The 18,371-nt window shown below is 50.6% G+C and overlaps 1 protein-coding gene and 1 long non-coding RNA gene across 7 annotated transcripts in view; both read left to right on the plus strand.

Annotated features, from left to right (window-relative positions):
- Positions 1–9,259, plus strand: part of LOC132657535 (uncharacterized) — a 107,071-nt gene extending 97,812 nt beyond the window's left edge. The window contains exon 3 of the long non-coding RNA XR_009595892.1: positions 939–9,259. This is a non-coding gene — a long non-coding RNA (uncharacterized LOC132657535). The remainder of the gene's footprint in view (positions 1–938) is intronic.
- Positions 9,260–13,372: 4,113 nt separating this feature from the next.
- The window catches only part of PLCL2 (phospholipase C like 2), a 210,788-nt gene continuing 205,789 nt past the window's right edge, over positions 13,373–18,371 (plus strand). For all 6 annotated transcript variants that reach the window (XR_006056587.2, XM_027962005.2, XM_027962015.3 and 3 more), the window contains exon 1: positions 13,373–13,718. Coding sequence is in view for 5 of the 6 variants with exons in the window: in XM_027962005.2 (XP_027817806.2) it covers positions 13,419–13,718 (300 nt within the window). In the remaining variant the exon portion in view is untranslated. The remainder of the gene's footprint in view (positions 13,719–18,371) is intronic.

Genomic DNA, 18,371 nt, shown 5'->3' on the forward strand with positions numbered 1-18,371 from the left:
ATTTTTCCTACTTAATTATAATTGTATTGTTACACTGTGGTGTGAGAATATGGTTTCATAGATTTCATGCTATTGTTTTCTGCATTAACTAAGTTCATTTTCCTGTCCCAGTATCTGATTAATTTGTATGACTAGAAAGAATGTGTATAATCCCTTGCCCCGTGATTCAATACCTTCCCTACATCTGTTGACTCTACTTTATTCCTTCTATCTTTCAGCTGTGGTTTCTCTTTATCCACACACTGTTGTATTCTTTTAGTTCTGAAATCTACAATTTCTATCAGTTTATCCTTGCACTTGGCCAGCTGTGCCTTAGTCAAGCACTGGCTTCAAGGTCACTCCAACACATGCAGTGTTACAGGGTCCTACTCTCGGAGGGACCCCGTGCTTAGCGTAATGCTCTGCTGCTACTGTTTTGAAACTCTTAGCAATGTCTGAGCAAAAGGTCTTGCGTTTCCATTTTGCAATGGGCTGCTACAAATCATGTGGCCGGTCCTGCTTGTTCCTTATATCCTGAGACTTTACAGAGCTCATTTTTGTTACGAGCAGCTTGCAGATGCTTTGTTGGATTCCCTAGATAAGCCATCCCATCATCTATGTGAGAGCCTCTTCCAAGGCGTCCCTGGTGGCTCAGCTGGTAAAGAATCCACCTGCAGTGTTGGAGACCTGGGCTCAATCCCTGGGATGGGGAGATCCCCCGGGGAAGGGAAAGGCTACCCACTCCAGTCTTCTGGCCTGGAGAGTCCCACAGACCGTATAGTCCATGGGGTCGCAAAGACTCACCCACGGGTGAGTGCCTTTCACACCACGTCTCACTTCCAGCCAGGCAGCTTCGGGAAAGCCCTGTGGTTAGCTCTTGACCAGCGGCAGGGTGAAATCCCTGCTGAAAGTCCTCTTGCCTCCTTCACGTAACGCGAGTGTTCTTTCATTACTTCCAGGGGCGCTGGAGGAGCTTGCGGTCAGCTGTTGCACTGATGAGCCTCAGCTCAAGCCTCAGCAGGACTCCTCCCTTGAGTTGCAGCAGGAGCCGAAGTAAGCTGGGCCCCTCGCCTTGCACCCTCCCGCGCCCAGGTCCCCCGGCCTCCCCGCCTCTCACACAGAAAGGATGGGGCTTGCTCCCTCTTCTGCTCTACGCTTGTCTGCCTTAGCTGCGCACACCGTCTGAGGGGGCCCAGATTCACTTCCCTTCCAACACAGCCATTCTCATGAGGAACAATGGAGGCGACCCGTTTTCCATGTATCCTGGGAGTCAGAACCGCCTCTGGGCAGGATGGGGTTAAAACCCACTGGAGCATTCCTGAAAATCTTAACTGGAGATGGGCTTGTCTCTTATCTATGGGCCTGAGGCAATCACTTCACCTGTCTGAGCCTTCTTTATCTGGTGGTGGCGAAGGTGGTGGTGAAGTCTCTTGGTCGTGTCCGACTCTTTGTGACCCCGTGGGCTGTAGCCTACCAGGGTCCTCTGTCCATGGGATTCTCCAGGCAAGAATACTGGAGTGGGTTGCCATTTCCTTCTCCAGGGGATCTTCCCGACCCAGGGATCGAACCCAGGTCTCCCGCATTGGAGGCAGACGCTTTAACCTCTGAGCAGCTTCAGTCGTGTCTGACCCTATGAGACCCTATGGACTCTAGCCCACCAGGCTCCTCTGTCCAGTGAAATTCTCCAGAAAAGAATACCGGAGTGGGTTGCCATGCCGTCTCTAGGGGTCTTCCTGACCCAGGGATTGAACCCGAGTCTCTTACGTCTCCAGCACCGGCAGGCGGTTCCTTACCCCCAGCACCACCTGGGAAGCCATATAAAGCGTTAGCCGCTCAGTCATATCTGACTCTTTGTGACCGTAAGGACTGCAGCCTGCCAGGCTCCTCTGTCCATGGGATTCTCCAGGCAAGAAGACGGGAGCGGGTGGCCATTCCCTTCTCCAGGGGATCTTCCCGACCCAGGGATGAAACGTGGGCCTCCTGCACTGCAGGCGGATGCTTTACCGTCTGATGCACCAAGGAAGGGGGACTGATAGTGGCTCTGTGTCAGCGTGTCTGTGATGCTGAGGGTTGGGGTTCGGTTCAGCTCAGTTCAGTTCTCATTTGTGTCCGACTCTGTGCGACCCCATGGACTGCAGCACGCCAGGCTTCCCTGTCCATCACCAACTCCCGGAGTACACCCAAACTCATGTCCATCGAGTCGATGATGCCATCCACCCATCTCATCCTCTGTCGTCCCCTTCTCCTCCTGCCTTCAGTCTTTCCCAGCATCAGGGTGTTTTCCAATGAGTCAGCTCTTCGCATCAGGTGGCCAAAGTATTGAAGTTTCAGCTTCAGCATCAGTCCTTCCAATGAACCCTGCTCACAGAAATCCCACCTCCAGATCCTGGAGACAGAGTCTTGATGAAACAAACCCATAAAGCTTGAATCTCCAAGCAGGTCCACCCCAGGGCCTGTTTATTCACCCCCGATGGGCATATGTTTAGGCCTGGATTAGGGTTGAGAGGCTGCTTCTCAGATGTCCTGCTCGTCTCAAGATGCCCACATGGCCTGCCCTGAGGCCTGAAACGATGGGCATTTGCCCAGGGACACTAACCAATACGTGTCCCATCGCTGCCCTCTACTCAGGCCAGAATCAAGCAGGGCTCTCGAGCCAGACCCTCTAGGAACCCTCCAATTCCACTAACGCTTGCTTTCATTTCGGTGCATTGGAATAATCCCATTTCCAACCCAGTAGCTGTGTTCCTCATCCACCTTTCCAGGTGGATAAGTGGTTTTCCCCAGTACAGTCACTGGTTGCTGGGCTCACCTCTCTGTTTCCTCTTGACGAGACTGTAATTTAGAAGGACACGATTTCTGTCCTCTCGTGGTTTTATGTTTCCCTCTCTTAAGAATCATTAGCTTGTGAGATGCGCTGGAAAGACTAATGAGATTGTACAACACACAGTGTCCCCACCGGTGGCTTAGTGGGCAGTCTCGGAATCCCCAGGCCAGCGTAATGTATGTTGAAGTCAGTTGTCAAGGTCATTAAGGGGATGGAGTGTGTATGTTCCAACAAATATCCATGTTTTGCGATTGAGCAGACACTTACTACATTCAAAGTGAAAATAAAGGGGGCCATTGACTGGGGCTCTGAAATGTAGGGGCATGGAAACTTTTACTGGTAAATGGTTTTCACACCCCAAACTCACCTTTATGGGGACCAGTGAGGAGGGAAGTACATTCAATACAGATGTGGCTGAGACTTCCTGTGTGTGCCGGAGGCAGAAATCTCAGGGGTCTAATTGACCTTTGGGGGAAATGGCTTGTGAGCTCAAATTGCTACTTTTTGATCAGATTTCCTGGCCTCCTTTAACTTGTCAGTGTTGGTCTGCACCCATCCCAGGGGGCAGGTTGGGAGGCAGGGCAGCCGTTTTCTTCCCTGTGTGACCAAAAAGGATAATGAAATCCCTACGGTTTAAAGGATTTGTCTTACGACAAACAGTGACCAAATGGCAAGGGTTCAGACTGGAGCTCCCAGCCAAAGCATCTCGGGCCCGGGGGCTGAGTCACGCAGCCAGACTGCTTCTTGACACCCTGCCTTGGCCAGAAGGTCTGAATTTCCCGACAAGTAAGAGTGAGAACAGTAGATTGTTGGAACGGAATGTTTATGCACCACGGCGGAGAAAGGGGCTTATGAAAGACTTAAGATTTAAGCTGTGTGTTTAAAAGGAAAAAGGAGGCAGAGCAGAGATGGTTGGGCTCATTTTTATGGCTGAAATGTCAGTGTAGATTAATTTGGTCTTTGCAGGGAGAATGGATGAATTAAAGAACACAGAGATGATGGATCAGTGTGCGAAGTGTTTATGGAGGCAATAAGCCTGAGTTTGACACTGGAGAATATGGTGATAACATGTTTTATTTTGGATACAACCTAGAGTTAAAAACCCAAGGTACCCATTATTGGACCTGGAGATTGAAGGTGATTTCAAATTATTCCACATACTCTAATTGTATTAACATTGTACTCTACTAGACACTTTAATTTCCCCTGTTACATAGACATCAAGACCTCAGCATCAAAGAAGTTACTATGTCAGGGAAAGAACCATTTTATAATTCACCAAATGGAGACTCTTCCCAGAGAAGAGAATGTCCTGGGATAAAGACAAACCAGGGAACCTAATCTAAACAGTAGGAAAAGTGGACAAATTTAGTGCAACGATTGAACTCAGACTATGGGAATACATGAGTGCAAAGGCGTTCCATCTCAAGACAGCAAATGATAGAAAAATCACTTCTCTAGTCAGAAACACGTAGCTTGGGAAAGAAGGCTCACACATGACATTACATGCGATAGTAATTCCACTAAAATGAAGACAACCAAGAACAGGAAAAAAAAAAAAAAAAAAACCAAAACAGCCAAAGAAACAAAAAATCCAACATCTAATTTGACTTTTAAAAAACGTTAAAAAATCTGTGACTAAACAGAGTCAGCAGGTCAAAGGAGTCACTCATATGACCTTTTGCCTTCAGGCTAGAGCGGTTCATACCGTCCTGGTAGATAATTGCCTACCCTATTCTTAAGGTCCTTGTGCAAAGGAAATTCCAGGGCCCTCCGGTGCTGAGGCCTCGCGCCTCGTGGCACAGAAGGATTTCCTCTCGGTGGAGCCTGAGATCCCCGCGGCCCTGGTGTGTCCACTTCCTCTTGCTCTTGCGCTAGTCCCCTTTGAGCTCAAAGTCCTCTGTTTATATGATCACGTGACATGAGAGATCATTTAAGGCTCCCTCCTTTTAAGGTCTTGACAAAGGTCTGATAAGGCAAGAAGCATCTGCACAGCAGCTGGGGTCAAGGCGAGGGCCTTGGATGGGCCTGAGTTTGGGCCCTGGCTTCCCCAGAATGACCTTCTGAACCTTGTTCAACAAGCCAGCCTGTCGCTTCCTTGCAGGCTCAGTTCACTCAAGTCTTGCTCCCACCCCAAGCCCCCTCCGAGGTGTTACTGTGTACCCAGGCAGATAGCAAAACGGCGAGCCTGGCTCTCAATCTCTTCGCACTTGCCCCAGATTCCTTCTCTGTCTTCTGAGTTTTGGGGGTGGTGGTGTGTGTCCTGAACCCTGTCGGCTGCCTCCTGGGTAACAGGATTTACCCGCCTTTGCTCTCTCACATCGTCTCCACGTGTCTCTGCTGAAAAGGCCAAGGTGGCATCTGCCTAAATTTTTGCTTACGTCTGTGAGAGTGGATGCTGTCTAGGGAAGCTTCCTTCTTTTGCCAGCCTATTCATACATCTTCACAGCAGCCTTCTGGAGACTTTTGTCTCTCCTGGGCTGTGACTGCTAATGGTGGGAATTTCTAACTCATTAGAAAGGAGCTGGGCAGTGTGCCAGGCTGGAGGGGGGTCATGGTTTCGGTCTGGTCAGGTTTTGCTGCGTTGCACCTCTCAGAGCTAGGTCAGGATTTCTACTGACCCATGGCAGGGCTGGGAGGACTCCTTTAATTGATTCTTTGAAACTACTTTTTAAATTGGAGCTGTAACACATGCATAGGAAATAAACCTCCCTTTGACCCCAAACTCTCAGCTGCCTCCCCCATAGCATCAAGTACAGTCCTTTCTATGAAGTACATGCATGTTTAACAGACCAAAGCTTCGCGGATGCCTTTATTTGTAATAGATAATATGGAAAAACAAGAGTAAAAGTCAGAAGGCAGAGAGTAACACATACTCGCAGATCCAAGGAAAGAGACCTCAAGGGACTTCCCTGGCAGGCCAGTGGTTAATTAAGCCTTTGCTTTCCAAAGCAGAAGGGTGAGGGTTCAATCCCTGGTTGGGAAGATGAAATTCCCACATGGCTTGTGGCCAAAAAAAAAACCAAAACACAAACAACAGAAGCAATATTGTAACAAATTTAATAAAGACTTTAAAGATGGTCCATATTAAAAAAAAATCTTTAATAAAAAAGAGGCCTTATGAAGAAAAAAGATTTTATAAGGATATGAAGGACAAAGGTGGATTTTCAAAAAAGGTGTATTAAAATCAACAAATTTATTGAGACGCTATTTATGTTCAGGTTCTGGGGTGGTACAGAAAGCCTAAAGCTGAATCCTTTACTGCTTTAAGAGCCAAGATGAGCAACATACTATGTCTTCTGGTGTCGGGAACATCTGCGCATAGGAGGACACATTTGTGTTTCTTGAAGGATGACTTTGAGTCTTCCCATGGAGGTAGGGAAACAGGAATTCTAAACCTTGCAAACACCATGAGCAACAAACAGAGGGAGAGGGCACACAGCTTTTCGGGGAAGTACTCAGCGTGACTACTTCGGAGGAGACAAATCTGGCTGGAACGCGATTCCAGAATTGAAGCCAGGGGCAAGGTTAATGCGGGCTGTGGGTGCCTGAAAAGAATGAAGTTTTTCTTGAACTGGAACCTGTTGGAGACTTTCACGTGGAGAAGTGATCCCTCCAGGGACAATTCTGATGGTGGTTTGAGAACTAAACTGAAGTTGGCAGGGACTAGAGTTGGGCAGGATTAGGAGGCTGCTGCAACAGTCCAAGCCAAGTGTGATGAGACCGTGAACCAGCCGCACTGGTGGAAATGGTTTGAGAGGCCTTTCTGGGTGGATTTACACGTTCAACTCTTCCTTACCAGTTAAGTGGGCCAGGGGGATTCGAGGACTTGAGGCCCACTCTGAGTTACACAGGCAGGCTGCTGTGTACGTAGGATGCTGTAGAAAGAAGCACGTAGCACGGGAGAGCAGGTGAGGGCAGTGCGAGTCCGGGGCCTCAAGCTAAGGCATGTTGAGCGTGACATTCCGGGGCCAGTCAGGCCCAGCATCTCAGCAGGGAAAGAGGAAAGGCAGCATCACCAACTGTTTCACAAAGGTCAAGAAAGCTGGAGATTTAAAAAGTAGCCATTGGGTTGGTTAATTAGGATGTCAGTTTTGACCTTTGGGAGGCAGTTTCAGCAGAAGCGAAAGAAGTCAATTACATAGACTGGTAACTGAAAACTTGGGGGAAGGCATTCGTATTTAAATACAGAAGGAAAGCAGCTGGTGGAGAGAGAAGTGGATGAGGACACGGGACCAGACAAGGCAGGAGAGACAGGACAGCAGCCCCAGGCTGCCAGGTTTGGAAAGGACAGAAGCTGCGCCTCTGCCTCGGGGTTTCCCCTTTCCTCCCAGAATCTCCTTACTGGTGCTGCAGCCGTCACACTGGCTGTGGGGGTGGGGGAAGCCGCACCTCTTTTTTTCACTGACCATCTGTCCCTGTATCCACAATGGTGAGCTGGGAGGAGGTATGATACCTAACCCCTCCTCACTGACAGGTGGGGGGATCCCACCACCAAGAGCCAAGCAAGATCCCTCTCCTTAGAGCCCGCATTTCTGGCCTTAGGGCGTTTCTGATGAAGGCAGCTCTTCCCTTCCTGGCTCCTGGTCGCTGCCCTGGGGCACCCAGGGCAACTTGAGATGCCAGACCTAAGAGCAGGTGGACCAGAAGGCCGGAAGCATTTCCTCTCTCTTTGGTCTAAGGCTGCCTTCCTTCCTAAATCTTGATTCTTGTCCTTACCTGATGGACACTGAGACTGGCCACTCCCTCAGGGAGGACCCCACTCCAGCTTCCACCCAGAGGAAGGTTACCAAACCCTTTAGTACCCCGCCACCCCTGCAAAAAAACGTCATATCAGAAGAGTCCAATAATGATACAAGACATTCATAGGCCATTTCTGATGTGATGTGAGGTTAGCTTAAGACATGGGGTGGTGGGTTAGGTGAGGATAAACGGGATGGAGGAAAAGTGAAACCAGTTTATTTCTTGACATGTCTTATTGTCTCTGTGAAATCGGATTGTAGGGCTACTGCTGAGATGGAGGGGCAGTGGGTGAGTGCGGATTCGGAGAGGAACAGTTTGGAGAATGGAAATTGGAGGCAGTTAGCAAAGAGGAGCATGCCGCTTTCACAGCACCAAAGGCCCCACTGGACCCAGAAAGCATATACCTGTCCAGTCAGCAGAGCGAGGTTTTTTTTTTTTTTTTTTTTTCCGTCCAGCAGAGTGACCGCCTGGGGCAAGCAGAGGGAAAGTCACGGTTGGATTCATGCAAAGTGTAGAAGGGCCTGGGCTGCTGGTGAGAATGGGGTTCAAAGTCTTGGTCAGCAAGTAAAGACAGGAGTGCTGATGAACTTGAGAGAGGGACAGGGGGCGGAATACAGGTCTTGGGAGGCTGGCAGGTGGTGCGTCTGGGGAGGAAGGGCAGCGTTGTTGGCTAGAAGTGGGTTGTTTCTCCTTTGGCTGCGTGGGGTCTGTTATAGCGCAGGGGCTTCTCTCGAGGGGCGCAGGCTCTAGACGGAGCGGACTAAATAGTCGGCATTTAGGCTTAGCTGCCCTGCAGCCTGTGGGGTCTAGTTCCTTGACCAGGGGTCAAACCCGCATCCAATCCCTGCATTGGAAAGCAGATTCTTAACCACTGGATCACCAGTGAAGCCCCAGAGGTGATGTGTTTCTGAGTTTCAGCTTTCAGAGATGAACCAGTTCTGGGACTGGACTGTGTGAGTAGGAATGCCAAACGGGAGCCATCCACCCCACGCTGGGATGCAGCAAATGACCTGGTCATCAGACTTCCTCCACTCCTGAAAACAGTCTGTTCTTGGAACTCAGATCAACAAGACCGAAACACACGCCAGACCTGGGAGGCATTTGTTACACTTTGCTTATCATGCAGTTAGCAGCTGGGCAGGAAAACGTAAGCCTCTGTGTAGACCTTACGTGAGACCTTGTTTTGTGGGTGTCCTTAAGAGAAGGCACTAACCCAATATCAAGTGTTCTATTCTAGAATCTTGGTTTCTCTGAAAAGATTAGATGATCTGAGCAGCACTGGGCCATGATTTCCTCTTGGCAGCAAGACTCCTCACCAGGGTATGTGAGTCCCCATGGCTCCGTAATGCTGCCTCTCACCTGGTTATGCACACCATCTTTCCTTCAGTTAGGAGGGAAGTGAAATATTTCCTAAAACCAAGGCACTTTTAAAAACTGGAAAACCAGACATAAGTCAGATTCCTCTGTATTTGACATGGAAATATGTCACTGCTGAAAACTATGATGCTATTAGGAAACAAATCCTTCCAGCTTTACCTGTTACATTATCTACCTGGCTCCTACAAGCACTCGAGCTTGCAATGATTCCTGTAATCAAATAACAGTGGAAATACAATCCCACACATGAACGTTTACGAAAGCAGTGCAGCAAGAGACAGTAACTTTTAGAGCAAATCATACTGTTACTTTTGCTAATAAACTAATCTTACTGAATCTCCGGTAATTAATAGATTCCCTCAAAGTGCTACCTAACTCAGTAGGCACTGAAAAACACTTGATGAATTCACGAAGTGGCTCCTCAGAGGCTGGAAATCGTTGATGTAAGTCCCTGAGTGCCTAACTTCTTGGCAGCTATATGCATGTGTAGGGTGGATCCAAGCAAAATGGGTGAAGGATCTTCAGTGTAAGAGGAGAGGAAGAATATGAAAATGAAAGTTGTTGGCAGGTCTAACTTGCCTCATGGGTGCCGAGGAAGAAAGGCAATTGATACATATTTCTTGCTGAGGAGCATTAAAAAATTACACATAATCCCAACCCTTAGGACCATAATAGATTCAAATCAACCTCTAGGATTAATTTAGGAAGCAAATAGGTAGCCAGTGTGGACCAGCACATTGATTTAATCTGTTATTTCCTTAAAGCATTTTGGTCTCCTACCTTCTGCTGTAGTTAAGGCTCACATTAAACATATGGGGAGCAGTCAAAAATGAAGGCTCAGAATTGTACTGCATCTTGAAAGAAATACAGAAATAAAATGGGATAGAGGCTTGAGAAATGGAAATTATCATCACACATTGAGGGAAAAATAATCTGAAGGCCAAGTGTTCAGTGAGTCAGAAAAATTTAGAGTCGTAATGTTAGAGGCTGCGAACTGGAAACTAGATACGAATTCATAACCTACAAGGGTATCAGTGACGGCAAGAAGTCGGTGAGCAGCGTCAGTGTTATTTTGGGAGGCTGCAGGAAGGCTCTTACCCAGCAGGGAGCCTGCAGAACCCGTGTTTGAGGCACTGGATTTAAGTCACAAACAAACGGAACATCGTGCCGTCCAGGGTGACAACAATGATTAAAAGCCCAAGCAGATTGCAATCTGAAGAAAATGATGAATTCATCAAGAGATGAATTGATGGCATGACCAAAAAAAAAAAAAAAACCGAGATTTTTAGAGGTATGTATTTACTTTAAACATTATGAACAAACAATTCATCAGCATCTTACCATTGGCATACAGAGACAATAAACCGCCATACACACCATATTCAGAATGAGCATTTTACTGATGTCTTGCCTATCTCTTATTGCTCAACTCTGAAAAGTCATCGGAAGGGACCATTAGACAGTATTTGCTGAGAGAGGACTATGACATTTTGGCTCCTTTTCTAATTCGAACTTCTATGAATTTTACAATGCCATAAAAACACTTCAGCGAGAATTCTGGCAAAATATTTACAATTTTTTTTTCAATAACACTGCTCCTGGAATAGGAGAAGTGGAAAGCAATCACTTAGTAACTGGAGAAACAAGCAGAAAGGGGGAGGAACAATTGCTTCCTGTGCTGCTTGGGATGAAAAAAAAAAAAAATCAGAGTTTAGCTATTAAACAAAGCCTGCTGCGGGCTGAGCACGGTGCGCGTGATGGGAACACGCTGCTTCCCATGACCAACAGGGAAGAATGGTGCCTACAGTCTGGCCGTGTGCGCCACGCAGAAGCACGCCTCCAACACCTGCAGGCGTGCGACCAGCGACTCGCGGAAGACGGCGCTTGGGGGATAAAACAGAACCTGGCACAGGCCTTGGGCTTCTGGCATCATTCGGTACCGGTCTGCCAAGATGCTTTGGGAAACGTTTTAATTTAAATGCCAAGTCTATTTCAGTGACGTCTCCCTGGTTTGACCTGTTGGGAATCCAGAGTGAGATGGATAGGTGTTCATTTTGGAAGCATTATGAGAACCAGGTTTTAGAAAGAGCACCCTGTAGCTTTCAGTCTATATGTCCCCCTCACCCTAGGAAACTCGTGGTATGAGTTACAAAGATATGACTCTCATAGCATATTACTGGTGATTGATAAATGCAGGAAAAGGTTGGAAATATCTTCAGATGTTTACTCAAAATATCAAAATTAGAAAACTTTAAGGATAAAGGCCTAGCATTCTTCTTTTCCTCCCCACAGCATACTCACAGGCTATTATGCCTATACATTTGATAAGACAGCTTCAGAACCTGATTTGAATTATTTGAGTATATTTTCCTGCAAAAATATCACGAGGTGGAAAAAAAAAAGGAACCAAACTAGAAAAAAGGGCAGAAAGAAAGAAAAGGGATATGACTGAATAAAATATTCAAACACTGTTGTTCATTGATGTGACATTAGATATTCACATGTAGGCCCAGATTTGCAAGAGAGGGATAAAAGTATGTCTGATAGATTACGAAAACAGGAATCCAGATCAGAACCAAAGCACCCCCCAAGAATAACAGGTATCTGAAGTTGCTTCAGAGGCAGGGAAGTGGGTATGTGTATGTCTGGAAAGCTGCTTTCCTGCTCGGAGGCTCCTTCGCAGTTGGCCACAACATCGTGCCAATGGAAGCAGGGTCTTTAAGTTCAGCCCCCAGCGGACGGTCAGTTTCTCCTTCGCGCCCTGCGGGAAGCGCAGTCCCGGAAAAGGAAACACACGCGCTGGAGAAGCGCTGGGGCGCGGGGAGAGGGCTGGAAGATGCGGGCAGGGCGTCTGGGGTGGAGAGGGGGCGCCGAGCTGGCGATGTGGGCCGTGTCTGGCTCCAAGGATGGACAGCAGGGGTGTGTGTGTGTGGGGGGGGGGGGCGACAAAAAGAGACAAGATCGGGGTGTTCACGCTGCTGACTCGACCTGAAATCCTGGGGGAGGGAGGAGGAAGGAAGACCCGGAGGGGCCTGCTTAGCGATCCAAGTAGGGTTTTTCTCCCAAAGCGGAGGCTGACCCTGGGCGCAGGCCGCGGACCAGCGGGCATTCCTGGCGGCCGGCTCGGGGAGGGCGCTGGGGGGTGGACGATGTGACGAACCCCTGGGGCCCCGGACTGGGCTCTGCCCGCGTCCCCGGCTTCTCGTCTCTCGCTGTCCCCTCCGCCGGCCCCAGCGTCCTTGCCACGGGTTGACCCCGCTCACAGATGCCCGGTTCAGGAGAACCGAGCCGGTTTCTGCACGTGCAGCGGGTCTGGCCCGCGGAGGGGGACCCCGAGGAGAAGGCTCTGGGGCCTCGTCCCGCGCGCAGGGCGGAGCCGGCCAGTGGCCTGCTCGCTCGCGGCCCCTCGGGGCGCCGGCGGCTGACGGGCGGTTGCCAGAGCTCCGGAGGGGCCGGGGGCCTCCGTCGACCCTCGGCCGCCCACCGTCGCCGTCTGCCGGGCAGCGAGGTCCCCGCGGCCCGATGAGCCGGCCCGGCGGGAGCGGCCGCGACGGCGGCGACCTGGAGCGGGAGCCGGGCGGCCGCGGTGCGTCCGGGGAGGGGAGGGTCCCCGCGGCCCGCAGGGGGCGGCGCGGAGCCCCGAGGAGGCGGGGGGGCGGGCGGGTCCCGGGCGCCCTGCCCGCCCTGCGCTGACCCCGGGGGTACGCGGCGGGCCCGGCGCGCGCCAGCATCGGCGGGGTTGGGGTCGGGGGAGACGCCCCCGCCCGCCCTGGGCCGCGGGGGCCTCGGGAGGAGCCTCCGCGTGGCCGGGGCGCGTCGGGGCGCCCGCCGCTGCCCCGAGCCCGAGGAGGGCGCCCCTTCTCCCCCGGGCCGCGCGGCGTTCTTGGCGCCCGCGGCGGCTCGTGTGCCGGGCGTTTCCGTCCCGGGTGGAGCGCCGGCTCGGGGCGCCCCGTCCCTCGGGAGGGCGCCCCGTCACCGGGGTGGGCGCCCGGTTCCCCGCGGTGGGTCCCACGCGGTGGGTGCCGGGTGTCCCCCGCGGTGGGTGCCCCGTCCCCTGGAGGGCGCCCTGTCCTCCGGGTGGATCCCGCGAGGTGGGTGCCCCGTCCCATGGAGGGTGCCCCGTCCCCAGAGAGCGCCTCGTCTCCCGGGAGGGCGCCTCGTCCCCGGACAGTGCCCCTTCCCTCGTCGCCCCGGGCCGCGCGCTGCCCGCGGCGCGTGTGCCGGGCGTGTCCCCGGGCCCCGGGCCGCCTGACCGCGTCTCTTTTCTCCCCCTGCAGGAACCTTCCGATAGTCCCGCCGCCGCGGCTCTGACCGCGCGCGAGGCGAGCCCGAAGCCGACAGCACATCGAAATTAAAAAAAAAAAAAAAAGAAGAAGCGGAAGAAGCGGCCGAGGCGGCGGCGGGCGGAGCGGCGGAGGAGGGGCCGCGCGGCCCGGGCGGCGGGGACGCGGGGACGCGGGGACGCGGCTTTGTGCTGGCGGGTCGCGGGGCGCCCATGGCGGAGCGCGGCCGGGGGGCCGCCGGCGGGGCCCTGCCCTCCTCCCCGGGCCCGGTCCTGGCGGCCAAGGGCGCCCTGCGGGCCGGGGCCGGGGAGGGCGGCGGCGGCGGGCGGCCCGGGCCCGGGCGGGCGCACTGTGACAGCGCCGGGGTCTCCAACGGAGACTGCAGCCTCGGCGCGCCCGGGGGCGAAGCCCGGGTCGGCCCCGCGCTCGCCGCGGCCCCCGGCCCGGCTGCCTGCCCGCTCCCCCGGGACAGCAAGCCGGGCGGCCTGCCCCGCCGGAGCAGCATCATCAAGGTAGGTGGGAGAGGGGCGCGCGTCGCCCGCCCCTCTCCATCCGGGGGCGGGGGTCCTTCCCCGGGCGGCAGGACTGGGAGGCTGGAGGGGGAGCCCCCAGCTCCCGAGAACCGGGGCTGCGCCGGCGGCGCTGCGGGCGGCAGAGCGGGGACCGGTGCGTATGGCGTTTGGGGAGGATGGAAAGGGGTGCAGGGGAGCTGTGCTCAGCCCCCTGGGACTCGGGGCTGTCACCTCTGCAGGGCTCGCCTGCAGTGATGGCCCGGTACCTGCCCGGCAGGGCACCCTCTGCCAGCGGTGGCCTTGGCTGGTGGAACAGACCCCCTGCTCGGTCTCTATTGTATGTTAAAGACAGTTGGTGATCATGTGAAACATTTTCTTAAGAATCGCAGGCAAGCGAACAGAGATTCTTCAGTAGGGTTTTCTTCCGATGGGTCTGTAAGTTGCCTCTTGCCAATGACGAGACTCAGAGGGTGCACAAATCCCTGGTCAACTCAAGAGAAATGGAGTAGGTTTCTGAAGGTCCAGGCACCTCTCAGCTTTCTTAGGGTCAGACGCTCTGGGAGATTACAGTCCTGCGGGGTTTTAGTCTTTTGGTTGCTGCAGCAGGCAGGCCTCCACTTCTGTGGAAGTTCTTTTGGGCAGTTTGCTTGGTATTGATATCTTTTTGCCTGGTGTTATTTGGCAGAAGGAAGTCAGCGTTTGGTGCCTCTTAAACTCCAGGAGTAATACTAGGAACTCCTGAGTTTGTGGTGGTTTCATTCGAACATTATTTTCTGGTCTGCAAGGTAAACCTATTTCTCGAGACATGAAGTGAAAAAAATAAATGATCCACGAGCTGATCAGATCAGAGCCTTTAGGCAGGACCAGCTCTTTCTGCTCAAGTTTGGAGCAAATATGAAAACGTTGCTTTCTGAAAACTGAGAGGTCACCGGGACAGTGAGCACCGAAGCACCGTGATGGGCCTGCACCCACCCTTCCTGTGGGAAGGAGGGTAGGATGGGCCCCAGTGAAGAGGACTGGCACTCGGGGTGTTTGAAACTTAACTGGACCTACAGGGACCTTCTGAGGAGCGTGTCAGTGTCCGATGGTGCTATCAGCTTCTGCACTTATCTGGTGAAATATAGCACCTTGCAACTCCATGTAACAGGCAGTTGTGAAACTGCTTTTTGCTTTGTCATCTGTTTGCCCAGTTTACCTCTGAGAAAGGGCACGGTTAAAGGACTTAAAGGTCAAGTGCATGGACCATCTGCAGGAGGTGTTTAGAGCTGAACTAAGGAGAGCAAAGTGGATGTTTGCTGCACACTCACCTGGCTTTTAGGGACTTATATTTTCTTTTACTCTGTCGCTTATGTTGCCATGGGAGTTGCTCTCAGCCAGGCGTGGTAATCAATCCCATTGACAGAGTTACGTGTCATACCTGGTTTTATTGGTTGCTAGATAACTTGTGGTGATTTTTGCTTTGTGGTGGAAATTCCAGAGAAGGTGCAAGCTCATCTTAACGCCTCTGCCTCAATATTTTTGGAGGGCCTGTGTTTGCACTTCAAAAAAAAAAAAAATTCAGATTTTATTGGTGTCTGCAATGGGGTTCACAGTGTAACTTATTTAATTATAGCAGCATCTGTTTTAATTTTACATTCATGGGAGATTAGGAAGGATGGTTTACCAACATTTCTGATATGTGGAATTGAGAACTTGTTGGTAGATATTCTTTCTTCCTTGAAGATTCTAGAAGCACATGGGGAACTGATTAATTACTCAGAAAGCAATGGAATTCTGAAACTTAGCCGGGCATCGTCCTCATTTTTCTTCTTTCTAGTGAAGGCAGTTGTTCCCTTGTTCTCAGGTGTGTCCCTAGACATTTATTGTGAGGAAGTTAGGGGTTCAGTATATTGCTTCCTGAATGAATGGAGAAATGGTAAGAAAGTACATGTTTTTTCTAGGCTCTTTTAATTTCTAAAATGGTTGGTTGGAATTTACCAGTCTTATCTTATTTATTGTCCTCTCTCTCCCAAATTGACTCCTTTTTCTTGCCTCTGCTTTCAATGTGCATTTTCTTAATACCCTGTAAGACTATGGAAGTAGTGTTGAAAGTTGCTCAAGCCTGGGTTGGAGGGCAGGGGTATGCTATATTTAAATAGGTAATTACTCAGTATCTACTGCCTTTCAGTTGGCGTCTTGAAGGATCCAGCTTTTCGAAATTTAGCGTGGCGTTTTCCTAAAGACATGGCAGCCTAATAGAATAAAGAGATTTTTTACTTTAATATCAGATTTCATAAAGCAGCAAATAGTGCCCAGATGTTTTTGTCACATGAATGGCAGAATTACATTTCACTTTTGTTGAACAAGTAATAACTAGCTTAGCAGGAGCGCGTGTGAAGGAGCAGTGGTGATCTCTCCTTGGTTTCTTTTGAACAGCGGGATGGATGCAGGCAGGTGATGGAATGGAGAGGCGGTAATAGACTCGTGGGCCTGGTGAGGATGGGGCTTGAGGGAATGGCATGGAGTCTGGGTGCTCACTCCTGAGCAGAGGCCGTGTGGGTGGGTGCGCGCGTCACCGTGCTGGGCTATGCCTGTTTTCGTGACTTCCATCTAGTGCCTTACAGTCTAGGTGGGGACCCCCAAGTGAGAGAGAGGAATAACAGCCGAAATGGGATAAACAGTGGGCAGAGGAGGGGACTGTTGCTGAGTGCTGGACATATGCAGAAATCCGCTGAAGGCTGACCAGAATGGTATTCCTTATTTAAAATTATTTCTTTGGAACTCCATCTGTTTTGTAAATATGGTGTTGAGAAAGAAATTGTTACAAAACTCCATTTTCTGCCAAAATAGATGCACAGATTCCTACTAAGAGAGCTCCTTGCTTATGATAAGAGTGTCAGTGGAAATTCAGAGTGAGCAGCCTGGTAGGACCTTTCAAGTACCTTGTGAAGAAAAATAAATCATGGAACTCATCACCAGACTTTTCTACTTTTCCTTAGCTGGTTGAAAATAATATTACACTTTTTAGATTTTTTTTTTTGCAGAGGTCCACTGCTAGATTTTTAGGGGAGAAGTCATTATATTTGTCATCTTAAGTAGTCTAGTAAACGAAAACATCACTTTCATTTTCTCTTTCCGTATTTCATCACACCATTCACTACAATCCACGCTTTATTTTGAAACAGTTAATTTGGTTAATTGTTCAGATGGCATTCTTTTTAAAAAAAAAAACAAAACAAATAGCTCCATCCTTTAATTCTAGAGTTTGATCTAAAATTATGAAGTGGTATTTTAAGTCTTGGATTTTTTTTTTAAAGTTTTGAAATAAATAAAGTTTAAATGTCCATTAGTTTGGGTGGTTTACTTTAATCAAAACTAATTAAATATTTTGGATGGCGCATCAGAAAGCATGCTATGATCTGCATAAAGTAAAATTCACTCTTGCTGCTGCCTGGTTCTGTGCGGCTTGACCATCACACGCGGTCATGTAACGGCCGCTGCAACCAAGATCTGGAACGATTCTGTCGCCTCATACATTTCTCCCAGTCTCTTCTCCTGCCCCGTCCCAGACCACAGCAGGTGCTGATTAGGGTATTGGTAAAAATACGTTGGAAGTGTAGCCACTATGCTATTTTGGTTTTTAAAAGTGATGAGAGCAGCCACTGTTTACTAAACACTGTTCATATGGGCGAGGCACGTGAGAGAAGTGTTCAGCTGGATTCTGTGGCCTGGTCTTGCTCCAGCCTCGGGGGCTGAAGAAAACCCGCGCTGGGGGGGCTCGCTGCTTGCGGCGGAGCTGGTGCTGACTGTTGGACTCCGTGGGCATGGCTGCACGTTACACTGGCGGTGCTAACTGTTTTGTGTAGTTGAGGTAGTATTGGTTTGGGAACACCAGACTTGATTTTTCCCCTTTAAATGTGGGGGATTCTGGAAGGGGAGAAAGCATGTCACTTTCTGCTGTCAGAAGTTGACAGATAACATAGCCAGCCAGCTGTCTAGTCCAGAGCCTCCAGTTTCACTGGGTCCAAAGGTTTGGCCTTGTCCAAGGAGGCAGCCCGTAGTTTCCCCTAGTATCTTTGGTTGTCCTATTAGAGTGTCACGGTGTGTAGGAGAAACTTACAGTAACTTGCCGAGAACATGGATTCCCTACACCTTGATGCTGAGCCCCCAGCGTGGGAAGGCTTTTCACATCTATTATGCATATTTAAACTAAATATTTAAAATGTACCTTATGGTTTAAATAAACTAGACTCTCTGCAGGCAAAACCTGGGCTATATTTCTCTGTTCTGCCTAGAAAGCCAGCACTCAATAACCCTGTTTTCTGAATTTTATCTGAAAAAGTAGTATCTCCATTTGACTTTAGACTCTTTTTTTTGTCTGAATGGGGGCCCCCCGGGGGAGAGCCTGCTGGGGGAGGCAACACCACCCAGCAGGCCTGCAGGTGTGTCGTGAACATTCGGCCCACGGTAACTGAGTGACAAGGTGGGTTTGTCTGTAGACAGGCCGCTGGGGTCGTTTAGGTCAGAACCATCTGATGGCCCCTTGGCTCTGTCTGATGAGCCTGGCCTGGCTCTCTGGCTGCTGGGAGGTGGTGCGCCAGGCTCAGCCACTCAGAGCCTCCTGCACGGTTCAGAGTTCAGTTTCAGAAGGCGTCAGGGGTGTTCCTTTTCAGA

This window comes from Ovis aries, chromosome 1 (genome assembly GCF_016772045.2).
Source record: "Ovis aries strain OAR_USU_Benz2616 breed Rambouillet chromosome 1, ARS-UI_Ramb_v3.0, whole genome shotgun sequence".
Lineage (NCBI taxonomy): Eukaryota > Metazoa > Chordata > Mammalia > Artiodactyla > Bovidae > Ovis > Ovis aries.